Source organism: Manis pentadactyla, chromosome 1 (genome assembly GCF_030020395.1).
Source record: "Manis pentadactyla isolate mManPen7 chromosome 1, mManPen7.hap1, whole genome shotgun sequence".
Classification (NCBI taxonomy): Eukaryota; Metazoa; Chordata; class Mammalia; order Pholidota; family Manidae; genus Manis; species Manis pentadactyla.
This window is the reverse complement of record NC_080019.1, coordinates 192,783,540-192,798,281: the sequence shown is the minus strand read 5'-3', so window position 1 is coordinate 192,798,281 and position 14,742 is coordinate 192,783,540. Positions and strand designations below refer to the sequence as shown.

The following is a 14,742-nucleotide window of genomic DNA, read 5'->3' as shown; positions in this document are numbered from 1 at the left end:
ATATTCAGAATTACTCAAAATATCAGCAATTTTAATCAGGGTTGGTTTTTTTTCACCATTCAGAAAGCAAAATTAGGATATCCTATGTTTGTATTCTGCAATGTATTTGAGTTAATTAAAAATTAGCCCGTGAAACCATAGAAATCTTTATAGTAGCAGCAAGAATTTGGAGGCGGCATTTCCCTACAGGCAAATGAACTGGACTTTTATGAGAGTAAATATGAAATCTGAATCCAGCTGCACGTCTTATTAAAACTGCTAACATCTCATGGTCACCTCTGCTTAGCTGTCAACCTTCCGGAATAGTCACCCTGGCCATATCTTATTAGCAACCGGCAAGAAAAATCACTAAAAATAATCGACTGTTGAAATGATTATTTAAGCCTCTAAGAATGCGTCCCGATGACTGTGCGTGACTGTGCGGTGGCCGCGCTCTCGCCGGTCCTGCCTCCAGTTCGGCTCCACTTCTCCGCTGCTGCTTTAAGACTGCAGAGCGCCCCAGCGGCCAGAGGCAGGGGAGGGGGCCCGCTCGCCTCCGCTCCGCTCGCTCGCTCCGCGCCCGCCCGCCCGCCGCCCGCCTCCCAGGCAGGGAGGTGAGCGAGGGATCAGTGTGATCCGGCCGCAGGAGAGGCACGATGAGCCTGGCCGCCCGCCTGCTGCCTGGATGTGGAGGCTGAGGCTGGCGCACGGGAGGCCGCTCGCTGCGCATTCGGGCGCCGGCTGCCCGGGATGAGCTCACGCCCGCGTCTGCCGCCCTGTGCACCTGCCGACCGGCGGGCGGCCCGCTGACCGACGGCGCCCCTGGGCTGCAGCCCCGTCGGCCCGCTCTGGCTGCGGCGTTGGGCGCGGCGCGCGGGAGCAGGTGTGCAGGAGCGCGGCGCGCGGCCAGCGCAGCCCTCGCCCCGGAGCCCGGCCGCGCCGCGTGCCGGGGCGGCTCGGCAGCAGCGGCGGCGGCGGGCGGGCGGCGGCCCCCGGGCAGGTGGCGGGCGAGCCGAGCCGGGCGGAGCGCGGGGGGCGAGGCCGGCGCGTCGCTCGCGGGAGGCCGGGGAGCAGCAGGGGCATGTGGATACTGGCTCTCTCCTTGTTCCAGAGCTTCGCGAATGGTGAGCCTTACGGTTTGTGATGAATTTCATTGCTTGTATTGACTGGAGTGTGTGTGTGTGGGGGGGATCGGATGCGTGGGAGAAGTCTTTCCCTTTTCTCCCCTATCTGTGCTTAGAATTTCATGCTTGTATTTTTTAAAAAATATTTTTATTTTCTGGGGGGAGGAGAGGAGGCAATGAAGAGAGGCCGGGGGGAAAATTGCTCTGTAATCATTTAAAGGCGCTTACCTAGCAAAGTGACAGCTCTGAGCTAACTCCAGTACCAGATAGCTACCTCATTCAGAATAAATCAGGTTTGGAGAGAGGAGGTGAGTTGGGAACATCGCCACTTTGACACATTACAGCCTCAAAGGGACATGACATTCCAAGTGCAGACAGGTGGAGGGGTCAATTAGGAGCGTTTACCTTTAGATTTACAGCTCCTGAGCTTTTAAAACATGTGCTTCTAATTCTACTACAATTCATCTCCAGCAGCAATGAAGCCTTTAAGAAAGATCTGACCTCCCCACACCCCTTAGTACTACATATCCCTCACAGTCATTTATGTAAAAATATGCACTCATAAGCATTACATCATCTGAAATGTTGATAAATTTTTTAAAGCACCTGTATAATTGTGAAAATGAAATCAGTGAATATTGTAAATAGCATTCTTTTCCTCATGCCCATCCAACATTACATTTTGAAATGCTTTATTCCTGGGTATTTGCAAAGCTATTGCTCTTGACTGAATCAGACCCAGTTAATAAGTGTGACTGCACCTCAGTTTGCCTGTCATCGTGTAAATATGAACTTACATGTATGAATGGCTTCCTCTCATTTGGGAACCGGAGGGAACTGTCATCATTTGGCATTGCCTGGGAGTAGCTACAGCTTAAATTCCCATTTCAAATTGTGGAACACAAACCTGCATAAAATGTATGACTTGCTGACAGTTAAAATTAAACCATTAAGCAGAACCCCCTATCCAGGGGAAAGAGAGAAATTCAAAGAGAGAGAGAGGGAGAGAGGGACAGAGGGAGAGGGAGATGGAGGAAGGAAATCTGGCCCTTGTGAGAAAATACCAGAAGCCAAGGGGAGGCTCTAAGATTTTCCTGGAGGAAGCACAGGGAAGCTCTGAGTGTTAGCTGCATAGGAGTGTATTTTCTTTGCCTCTCTAGAAGGTACTTAAAGAATCAACACACCAGACAGACCGGAGGAAATGCATAAACTTTATATAATTGAAAAAAAAGATGATTAAGAAAAGGTAGAGCTGAAAGAAGGAATCCCACAAATCAGCATTAAGATGATACTTTGCTCTCTAATATAACCTAAAGCAAAGTGTTTGAAACTTTCATTCAGAGATTTCCTAGCAGGAAAGAATTGCAACAAGTTCTGACATGACACCCATCTTCCCCAGAGGGCACTATACCTCTTCTGCAGCCTCGGGGAAACTTACCTTGGGGGATAGCTCTGCTTTAGCTAATGTGTGGTGATGCATCAGGAAAGTCAGCCCTTTATGCTGCTCTGCTAATGTGAACCCAGAGAAAATGTAAAAATGCTCACATACATGTTCCAGTGCCACAAAGCCTTGACGGCCTGTCTCACCTGTCAGGGTGTACATGTCTGGACTCCTCGGAAAGGCCTGGATCATAGGATGGAATAAAATTTCCATCCTGTTGGGAAGTATGTATTTCACGATGACGACAGAGGCTGTGCTACTGCTTGTCAATCAATACCTATTTTACAGTTTCACAGTTACATATGACAAAAATAGTATGGAAGAATATCTGTACAGTCTCTGATACAGAGATGCTATAAATGTATGTGACTTCTTTTCTAAATCAGTTTTTCATCCTAAAATAATCATAAAGGAATCATGTATATTGAGAAAAGTAGAATATTCCATGTGGGAAATATAATGCAAAACATATGTGTATACATAGTGAATCCTGTGAGCGTTATCTTTGTACACCTTTTTCAAGATCTTTCAAGTTGATTGATAATCACCAATATTGGTACTGTTGATGACTTCAGATAGATTTCACAGTATAAGATATAGACTGTACCTGCAAATGAATATTTTACATTACTGTATTATGTGTTCTGACCCCATCTACCAGAAGGCTATGGAACTCTCTTATATAAAAATGGCTTTCTCTTTATGTGACCAAGCATTAAAAGAAAAAAAAAAAAAAAGAAGGCCCAACTATAGAGCTTTGGGCTCCTTCATTTGTGGGAAAACTAGCTTTAAAGACCCTTTCAATGAATGATCAATGCATACTGTGCTAAGGATCATAAAATGCATAGTCATGTCAAATAAAATAGGGGTCCAATTGGCAGTGCTGCCTGTTCAGAGTACCACATTTGAAAGATGTGAAATTAAATGGTTCCTGCCCATCTGAAAGAGACTTAAAAAAAAATGTAGAAATATATATTTTTTCAACAACTGTCATATTGTGGTCTACCTTAATTTTGAAAAATTCTTAATATGTGTGATAAGAGATTATGAATTCTAATGCCTAAACTGATTACCACTGGGCCTCAAACATCAAAATGTCTGACATGACTTAAAAAAAAATCCATTTGTGAAAAATTATGCAGCTTGATATCTTGGGGTGCTAGCAAAGTAAGCCCATGAAATATCTGCATTTTAACAGTATTTTATCTACTGATGTAATGGGATGTACATTTATTTCTTAATAAAAGCATGGTTGCTGGATAGACTTACAGACAGTATTTGGGGTGAAAAACAGAAGTCAGGGAGCCGTCCTTTCAGGGGTTAAACCCTTGAGTGAATTACCTCACCTGATCAGGTGCAGCCATGGTGTTTAAAGCAGCTGGCTTGTTCTGCAATGTTCTGGAAATACTCATGGGAGACCTTCGGTTACAGTGCAAGGAAACGGGGTCTGTATATGTGCAGACACACGACCCTGGATGTTTCCTTAGGATAGGATCATACTGCATTGTGCTTGACCACAATTTCTCTTGGTTTTAACCCTGCAGAGTATTTTCTAGCTTGGAACTTTTGTTGAAAGCAAAGGTGGGCCTCCATATAAGCAGAATAATGAATAATGAGCAGATTCATTATATAGGATACGTTTTGCTAATATCCTTGCTTCTCTGCCTTTACGTGCACGTGTGTCCCCGGCTCCATCTTTCCCCGAGCCCTGCAATCTTGACCTCTGCTGCTTTGCTCTTTTCAGGGAACTTGTGGAGATTAGTGAGTGTGAGGTTGTGGGAGAGAGAAGGGTGCTCATCAAAGAGAAAGTGGGGTGCTTAGTGCCTTGCATGCATCACCAGTTCATCTTGACAAGGATTACATATTCCAAGCTTAGTATTTATTTCAGTTTAGAAGCAGACCTTTGTGAGTACAAATAAATGCACATTGAGGGCTTTCAAGATGATTTTTAATGCATGGAAATACATGTAAGTAAAAAAAAAATGCCATCAGGTGAATTATTTCAGGCCTCCTTCCTCCTCTCCCTCCCTATTTTCTTAAGCGGATTCAAATTCTCTCCCAGAATTTCAGGGTTCATCGAAAATTTCTAAGTCTCTTAAACTGTATGCTCCTGCAAGATGTCCTCTGTAGGACAACAAAAATGCCATGCAGACCTTTAATAAATGCCAGGCGATCCTTCTTCCCCTGCTGGACTCCCTCCTGGATGCCACTGTGGTGTGATCACAGTTGGTTCTGCCTCGGGGAATCAGTGACTCACTGGGCAGAACCAGGACAATAGCGCACACTGGTAGGGAATCATTTTGACGGAAAAAAATTGCCTGTCTGAATCCTTAATTCCTGGACCTCCATGTAACTGTCCAAGTGTTTTATCATGGATGTGTCTGGAATGAGGTGCAGTTCGTATTTCCTAAAGAGACTTGATGCAATGTGCCCAGAAACTCCCGTAAAGGGGAGAGAGGGGGGTAGAGAGGGAGGCAGAGGGAGGGAGATGGGGAAGGTCATTCTGTAGAGAGGCCCAGGAACACTGCAAGAGCCCGGAAATTTGTGTTTCAAAACCGAAACGATGGGTTTCTCAGTGGGTGCATTTCCATACCGTATGACACCCAAATTTCGCCCAATTAGCAGAACTGTACGGGTGGGATTATGAATGTGCTCATAAATAATTAATAGGGAAACACCCGAGCTCTCGCATCAGGTTAGCAGCGCCCGGGGAGCCCCAGGCCGCCGCCCCCGAGCATATCCCGGCCCTGGTCCGACAGGGCGGGCAGGTGTGGCTGGCGCGCGCCGAGTCTGGGCACTTCGGCGGCGGCCGCCCTGGAGGCGCGCTGGCTGCTGGGGACAGGCTCATCGGCGGCCCGGAGGGAGAGAGGTGGTGCTACCTGCACGTCAGTTGCATCCCTGTCACGGGACACTAGTGGGCGGCAAACCTCACTTGGCTGGCGCAGCGAGCCTGGGCAGAGCCGGCGGAGGCACCGCCCCCGAGGTCCGCGCGCCCGCCCGGGGCTCTCCGCCCCGCAGGCCCCGCGGACCGAGCGGCTGGAGGCTCGGCCGGGGGCGGGCCGCGCGGGGGGTGGGGCCGCCCAGCCTGGTGTCCGGTTTTACAGAGGGGACCACGCGTCCAGCCATCTTTTCCAATCGGAAAGGTGCACAGAAAGGGAAAGAAGGCGTCTCTGGGGCTGGCGGGCGGGCGAGGGGGCCTCGCGACCCCATTCGGAGCAGCCGGGTGGCCCAGGCGTGTGCCGCGCGGGGGTGGCAGCTGCCAGCAGCCCTGCGCCTGATTGGCTGACCTTCCAATGTCATTCCAGGAGGCGCCGCTGGCTTCCCCTGCCGCTGGGGACCCGGTGACGCTGCTGCTGGGCTGCAGGCCGGCCGCCTTGCGGCCGGCAAATTGGGCAGCACTTGCTCACCTGGCCCCGCGGTAACTTCACATTCCAGAGGGCTGACTCAGCCAGCCTCATCTTATGGCTCCCGCCCCGTATTTATGTTCTTCAGTGTTTTGAAAATACGAGAAAATTGCAAGTTGCATTTTCAGAGCCAAGTTCGTGGGTTAAGATCAGACAGTGGGAATGGAAGATTCCAGCAACCCGCTGTGCAGTTCTGAATTCCCAGGGCGCAGCACACGGGGTGCCTTTTGCAGGTGCCATGCCATCCACCAGGGCAGCGGAAGGGGGCTCCGCCACGTCAGTGCAGATAACCTGTTTTTGGTTCAGAGGTTAGATAGCTTCTGACCAGGATGTTGGGAAGGGCTGCATTCGGAGACCTGCCCTCCAGATCAGATTCCTGCATTATCCTCTCTCCTAAGACCTTGGATGGGCCCCTGACAGTGCCTAGAGCAACGTGTAACCCTATTATCGAGTACTTATTTGGCTACTGGCTGCCTCCCTGAGACTTGTGCGATACTCGAGAGTGTCCTTAGACACGTGCAGACGCGTGCACAGAGTGGCGGCAACAGATGTTGGACTGCGTGGAAGAAGGGATCCATGAAAGAGCCCTCCTCCCTCCCTGGCCGCCTGCCTCTCTCTTATCCTTCCTTGCTGCGGCTGCTCCTTCTGGGCCCCAGTCTCTAATCCTAATGTACAAACCTTGGTGAGAAATGCTCGGGAGAAACTGTGAGGGTCCCTTGGCTCCTGTGATCTCATCCTAACACACTGACTTGATGTCGGTTGAAGTGTTTATTGTCCAGAAATGCTGTGGCATTTTCTTTTCCTTTCCAAAATGGACTCGGTTGGAGTGTGTGATGAAACATCATCACGGTTACATTATGGTGACACAGTTGCTCTAGGTGCTGTTCCTGAAGTGGATCAGGTTGGACCGACATCACAGAAAGTAAGTTCGTAAAATGCCCAGACCCCTTGTTTTCAAGGGAATCTGCCAAGTGGTCTGATTCGAAAATCCTACACAATGTCTAATGCCCTGTTGCATTCTGAGATCCCAGTCAGAAGCATCAGACTGACACATTACGCTTCCCCAGGGATTCCTGGGAACTCATTTCTTCATCAAAGAGCCACCCAGGACATTAAAACAAAGCTCAGTTTCTGAGGCCTTCATCATCTTTAAAAGAAAAAAAACATTTTACTATTTCCTTAAGTATCTTACCGATTTATTGGCTTCTCAGTATTCTTTTTTTCTTATTTTGCAGCAGAACCCTCATCAAAGTAACTTGAAAAGAATACATTGTAATCACTGTTGAAATTTTGATTTTTATTCTAATACAAGAGTCAGATTAGGTGTCTTCAGCTCACAATATTTATCATCTGACTTTTGGAGATCTGTATCCATTCTATGTTGTCAATACTTATGATATTAAAAAATCGTTCAATTGGATTAATTTTTGGTGTTTAAACCCCTGGACACGTGCATACATCCTGGCTTAACAGGGAGGATGAATGTTGTTGACAAGATATATGTTGAAATAAGAGGAAGGTCCAAGGCCACTGCATAGAGAGACAGAAGGACAGGGATTAATGAATCCCACCTGCATCCCTATTTAAGTTATTTTTATGCAGAAGACAGTAAGATTTAAGAGTGAGCAAGCAGTCCTATTTATAGAAAGCTGTTTTTAAATGCAGCAGCTGAGAGCACAGAAGAAAGGATTGAAAATGTGAGAGATCACTTCCATATGAAACGCCGGCTTCCCCCAGCTTCCCAGCACCCTACAGAATTTGGGGAGGAGAGAAAAAGGCATACCAACACTTGCTGAAATATTGCGGAATCACTGGGTACTCTGCAGAATATTCTAGAAACACTCTCAGGGTTGAAGTTCCATGTCAGACTTGAGAGATGGGGGTGAGGAGCTTTTATATATATAATTTGGAAACTGGGTTTGGGTAGCTCTGAAGAGGGGATGCAAAGTGAAGGAGGTTGTGAAATGTGCAGCCATACTACAAATATTTATTTGGCAATAAGTGTTGCCTTTCCTGAAGATATTCAACAGCAGAAAGTAGGAGAGCAGAATCCACATACATGTAGTACTATATGTACTACACATACATATAGTAGAGCAATTGCTGAGAAAAGGGTGCAGATTTAGGAATTTGGGACTATCACAGTTTCCTCATGTTAACCAGAAATGAATTCTGGAGATTTCCATTGTGTTATATGCTCTTCTAATTGCCCTGTGCAGATGGGGCAGGCAGTTAGTTGCCACAGGCTGCTGGATTGACATAAATGTTACTGGACAAAGAAAAAACACATTTGCTCTTAAAAAATGAAGTAGTTTTTCTTTCTAAGACTGCATCTGTTTGTTGTAACATTTTGGTTTTACTAGTCCCAAGTGGACTTTATTTTCCATTAAGAGTGCAATCCCTGAATTTGTATGGAAATACTGCTGGTTTACAGGTTGGGAATTTGGACAAAAGCCAGTTCCTGACCTACCCCTGAACTTGAGGCTCTGAAAACCACTTGCCTTTTACCTTAATGAAAAACCATCTGTAAAATGGGTCATTTTCTAGCCAGTCTGGCCAGACCACAGAATGGGCGTGTTTGATAAGGTGGAGGAAAGAGGTTTGTGCCATTTAATTATGGATTTAGATTCATGTGAGTCTTGGCTCTTTTAATATTAAATGAGGAATCAGAAAACTGTCTGTAGCTTAGTTTTATATTGAAGAGAAGCAGTGCTTCTTGCACATTGTGCAAAAATACACTGAAAGTCAGTTTATAACTATCTCTAAACACCCAAACTCTCAAATTATGGAATGCTTCTGCAAAACAGCAGGGGGCATGACATTCCTAGGGGAGAACCTGCTGACCTGAGGGACCCCAGGGGCCTTCTGCCCCCTCCTGGGGCCGCGAGGATGATCACTGTAAGCTGGGGTGAGAACCGGCGCGGATGGGCTGCCTCAGGCGCACAGGATGCTGACTTAGGTAGCCTGTGTCACACGCCAAGGAGCCACGCCATTTGACGTGGCTGGGGGCAGTGGAGACCCCCATCACTGATTTGGTTTCCTGATAGTGAGTAAAGCCTTGGTTTTCCCCCGGGTCCTGTGTTCTCACCCACAGCGTGAACTTCAGGGTGATGGCAGATTTTCTACAATTATATCCTAAGACAAAGGCAAAGTGCGAAGATAATTAGAAGCACTGCGATTCCTTGTGTTTTTAAAGTGTATTCTCTCTCCTTCTACCTAAAGGATTTGAGCTATGCTGTGGAAACTTTTGAAAACATTCTTTCTCATTAGAGAAACTTGAGATTCATTTCTTCTCTCCATGTGACGTGATTTGATCCTGGGTTCCCCTAGGACACTGAAAACCCCAAATCCCAGTCTGCTTAATTACAGTGTTTATTTCTTAATATCAGCTATAGAGCATTTTTAATAACTCATTTGTATCTGCCAGGGTAGAAATAACAAGGCTTTGTAACATTACATGTGAGGCTTCAGGGAGGAGCTGAGACCTCCCCTTCCCCCTCAACTACAACAGCAACTGGCTTTACTAGGGAAACGGGCAGCTTGACACTGTGATGAGGGTGCGGAGTTATTTGTCACCTACTGGAGTGGTTCCTGCAGATGGTAGTCATCTGTCTAGTCCATTGGCCAGGAAAAAGCAAGTGCGTAAAAAGTGCGAAAAGCTCTCTAGGGAACAGAATTCTTCTTTCATAAAGTATTCAGGTTGGTAAAACAGGAGTTAGCCGTCTCTGGTACGTTGACATGATAGCAGAAAGCAAGTGGTTGTGGTTAATTACCAGATGTGTGTGAGCATATGACTCACCATATCAAGAGATGTTAAATCTTTGGTGGCCAGTCTTTTACAATAGGCTGGATGCATATTTATATAGAAACCTGGGTAGAAAAATTTTGATCTAGATGTGATCTTGGTATTTGTTTTGGGTAATTGCTTTGATTGGAGGGCAGCTCATCCATGCTTGTGAGTTCTCACATCGCAGCCAACCCTTACTGCCCCCCCATATGTTGTTCTAATCATAAGAGACCCCTGGAACTCCCTGCTGCCCCCATTGCCCCATCACAGGGGACAGGAGTGTGAGAATATGCTGTCAGGTGTTGTGGTATCAGAGGCTCCGAGGCAACGGCAGGAAAGGTCATGGGACCGAGTGTGGAGGAGGGGGCTGCAGCAAGCCCCACATCAGGATGACAGGAACACGAGAGATGGAGCCGGAAGGATACAGGCTGCCCTGGGCCACAGCCGTTGACACCCTGAACCCTGTTCTAGGTAATGTGTCTCTGTCTGGGCCTCCCAGGTACGGATGGATCTGGGCCACGGGTTGTCAATGTGCAGGTGGGCTGGGCCAGCAAGAAAGCAGTTGCGGAAATTTCCTGGAGAGCTCCCCGCTCATGAGCCTCCCCCTGGGGATTCTGATGCAGAACCTTTCAGGAATGGGCCGTGGATTGTAAAGCCTCTCCTAATTCCTACAGGTACCTTTGTCATCTTCCTCTCCAGCCCCACTGGGGCCCTTCAGCTTGATGTGCCCACGACTCACCTGACAGCTTGTACAGTTTGTATAGTTTCTCAGCTCTGAGCACCAGAGTCCGGTTCTGCAGCCCTTGGCCTGGGAATCTGCATTGTTATTCTGATCTAGGTGTTCCATGATTCACCTCTGGGAAAACACACACTTGAAAAGGGGCTGCCTGGCCCCACTTTGAGGTAGAAGATCAGACTCATTGGAAAGCCAACCCAATAAAGTTTTAAGTGGATGCCAACGCATCGTTTGGGGCACTCTGTACTGGGTGGTGATTTATGTGTGGGGCTAGGTAATCACTGACTGCCATGAGGATCTGGACAGGTTTGGGGAAAGCTGGCACTGGGGTTGGTAACAAGGAAGACCCTGAGCAGAGGGAGATGTGATCCCAGCAGGGATGCTTCTAATTGGATGCTGGTGGCTTGAGGATCATCTATATAATATCTAATATCTATGTCAATTAGCATCTAAATATATGTGTGTACATAAGGATATTATTCTGATACACATATATACATGATATCCCCACACTGACCCCTTCTTTACCAGCAGCTGGAGACATAGCAGAGAGGCCCTTTTAAACCTAAATGCAATAGCGCTGCTCCAGGGAAGAGGTCGATAGTGGGAAATCGTTTGGGTTACTAAGTTGAATAAGATGCAGAGATGAGGAAGGGCAGAAGACCGGAAGAAGAGTAGATCTTTTTGCATCTGGAGGTTTTACTTTGATGCCAACCCAGGAACATGGCACGTGCCTTCATCCAAAGAGCCGTGCACGGGCTCCTTCCAAAGCCACATAGAAGTGACTTGGGAATCATTTGCTCTTTGGGATTTCCTTGGCCTCTGCTTCCTTCTTTTAGGTAAATCACCCCAAGTTGACTGTATTTATTATACAAAGTGTGTGTCGTTACTCTAAGTTGTCACAAAAAGAGTATAAGGACATACATGCACTTTAGACCTTGTCACATAGATGCTAAAATTGAGGACAGTTATTAGCGGCAAAATAATCCTTTCAAAAGACCATGTCCTTGATTTTTGAACTAAAATAGACTTGAATGTGTGGTTGGAAAGAGGCCTAAATTCAGAACCTTAAAAAATATCTTTTTTGTGTCCTGAGATCTTATTTTAGACAATATTAAAAATAGCTTTCCCTCATAGGCATCTCAAGCAAGTTTGATATTAAAATGCTTTGGCGATTTTGCTGTGATCTACTACAGACATTTTTCAGAGTGGCTGTTTTGAGTTTTAGCTTTAGAAGAAGACGGTATGAAAGGCTTTGTAGGCTGACGACATGTACTTTCTGCTTACTCATAGCTACATACATCAGGGTAGGTTCTTTGCACCAGTAGGCTCCCATACCTGTGTTCCTTTAAAGGGGGGGTGCGGCATTGTGTTAAGAAGTCACAAGCTCTGCCGAGGGAGTTTGTAGAAGACAGTATCAGTTTAAAATAGCTCACAATTCCTCTCTGATTTGGAGTTTTCATAACCTGCACAGCGTTGTACTGACTGTTCTCTTTTAAATTTTGCAGCAGAGTAGGTCAACCTTTCTTCATCTCTCCCGCATGGAAAGGGCAATGTGTTTCCATCATCAAATTTAATAACCTCTGAGAGACCTGTGAATAATTGTAAATGGTTAAACCTTCCTTAGAAAAAATAAAAATGAGAGATTGTGTGACTCAGGCTTATTATTAGAACAAATCACTTTCACCCATAGGAAATATTTAGTACATGCTTTAGTAAGTGTTGGGGGTTTTTCCATAGGCTCTGGCATCTCCCTATAAGAATGAGCATTATTAGGTACAGTCTGACTAGTGGCCAGGAAGTTTGGGATGAGGCAGTGAATCTGCTGTGTTGGAGATCAATGTGCAAGGAATGCACGGGCCTTATTTATTTAGTTTCTTGGCCTTACCCTCTCTGTTCTTCCTCCTGCCTTGGAGCCTGGGAGCAAATAGCAGAACTGTTCATGTGCTTCCCCTGGAGGCCTTTGCAGGCTCTAGATATCCTCCTCACAGGGGTTTGCTCCATGTGGGCAGATGGGGGTACCTGCTGTGACCCCCTCACCTGAAGCCTGGAAGCAAGGGGCAGAATCCTTTTGGCCTGTGAGTGCCCCCTCTCGGTTGCTCCTGGCAGTCTGGTGTGACTCTCTAGAAGTCTTTGAATGGGGGAAGCTGGTGTTTAATTATTTTTTTCTGAAGTGTGCAAGCATAGGTGTTACAGGTTTTTATAAAGCTCTAAACAGAAGCTTGAGTTTATACAGTAAACTCCATGCAACTCCATGCAACTTATTTTAGATGCATTATTTTTGGCAGGTGCAAATAAGGCTCCCTACTACCCCCTTTTGTGATTTGATCATTTAAAAAAGAGATATGCTTCTGACAAATTGCATTTTTCAGTTAAGCCAGTGGATCTAACCAGGGGCAATGTTACCCCCCAGGGGATATTGGGCACTATCTGGGAACATTTTTAGTTGTCACAGTTCTCACAAACGTGGAGGAGGGGTGCTCCTGGCAGTGTGCCAAGCAGCCCCCCATGACAAAGAATATCTGGTCCCAAATGTTAATGGTGCTGAGGGTGAGAAACCCCAAGTTAAACAGTCTGGAGCTTTGTTGTTACAACATAGTGTCAGTTTTGCCCTTCTGCAGGGATGATGACAGACTGGTCCTGGAGAGAAAGCAAGAAGGAAGATGTTCTGAATCTGAATTGTGATTCCTTTGGCTACAAAAAGTCATAGCTGGTAATGCTTGTCATTGATGAAGCTTTGTTTTCTTTTTCATTTTTTCATGAATAGAAAGAAAAATCCCCAAATCTGCACCCCTTTTCTGTACTGTCACTAAGAACATGAGTGCTGAGTTGTTCCTGGGTTCCTCCAGCCATTTTTCCCTTAGGTGATTATGCTAATTAGTGTTTGATCAGATAGTTAAATCATAATTTGATTAATCCTGTGTGCTAAGTGCTGGGAATGCATTTTCTTTTGCCTGGTTACCTTGTGCCTGGAGCATCCTGTTCTGCAGGCTGATGGAAGCCTGCTCTTCCTGAGGATGTGGGTTCCTGTTTTCAAAGCACTGCACATCCTCTTAAAAGGAGGGATGATATTTTTGTAACCTGTTCTCCCAGGCACGGGCTGGACTGCAGAGGCCTCTGGGAAATATGGAAACCTGGTTAGCAAGTATCAGTTATTGGAAATGATGCAGAGAAATGCTGGACTGGCTTTCCCCATGCAGAGGGAGCTGCCTGGCCCCAAGGGCTGCATGCTTTTTGCTCTGGAGGCAGCTTCCCAGGATATGAATCCCTCCCTTCTGAAGGCCATGTAAGCACAAGCTTCTTGTGTCTGGGGGTGGTCGTGAAAGCGTGTTCTCTGTGCTTATTTCAAGTGTGTATGTCCTTAAAAAGCATTCCACCATTTTGTTTTTGTGTGTTTTCTTCATTGACAGCATGGCTGAAGGTGTTGGGGTTCAGCCCTCTTTCCAGTTTGTGAGTTTGCCTTTCCAGGCTGGGCACTTCTGTCTGGATGACTTTGAGCTTTGCTGAGCTAAATGCTTATGAATGCTTTCAGATATAAGCAAATTGAGAATGTGGAGAAAAGAATGCGAGTGAAAGCATTGCTGGTAGTGCTGTTATTAATGGTTTTCTACTATGGGATGAGGGGTTACCATGGCTGATTTTGTAGTTCAGGTTGCTCAACAGTGATTGGATTTGTCTTTACATCCCTCATTTTTTTTTCCTGTTACATTAGCACAATGGAATAATCTGATTACCAGAAATGTGAATATTTAGTATAGGAATTTTTTAAAATTAAAATGTGCATGTGTTTTGATTTCTCTGGAACTTATGGCATCGTTAACTGGAGAACAGGCCACAGGATGGTACTACAGGTGACCCTGGAACAGAGACGCCTCCCCACACAGTCAGAAATCCACAGTTAACTTTTGACTCCCCAAAAGTTTAACTCCTTATAGCCTACTGTTGACTAGAAGCCTTATTGGCAATATAAGTAGCTGATTAACACATATTTTGTTATATGTATATACATGAATGTATATATTTTTACAATAGAGTAAGGTAGAGAAAAGAAAATGCTTTTTCAAATCATTGCAAATCTCCAAAAAAATTTTTCAATGTATTTATTGAAAGAAAATCTGCATGTAAGTGGATCCCTGCACAACATTAACCCATATTGTTGAAGGGTCATCTCTCTATGTCATTGGTCCTGCATAGCTCAACCTGAGAACCACTGGGTCACAGAATTAATGACAACATAGGGATTAAATATCTGTTCAGATTTTCACATCTTC

General features: G+C 45.9%; 1 protein-coding gene across 2 annotated transcripts in view; it reads left to right on the top strand.

The window, feature by feature from the left end:
* Positions 1–971: 971 nt before the first annotated feature.
* The window catches only part of DSCAM (DS cell adhesion molecule), a 713,077-nt gene continuing 699,306 nt past the window's right edge, over positions 972–14,742 (top strand). For both annotated transcript variants that reach the window (XM_057504762.1, XM_057504765.1), the window contains exon 1: positions 972–1,103. In XM_057504762.1, the coding sequence (XP_057360745.1) occupies positions 1,061–1,103 (43 nt within the window). In that variant the 5' untranslated portion in view covers positions 972–1,060. The remainder of the gene's footprint in view (positions 1,104–14,742) is intronic.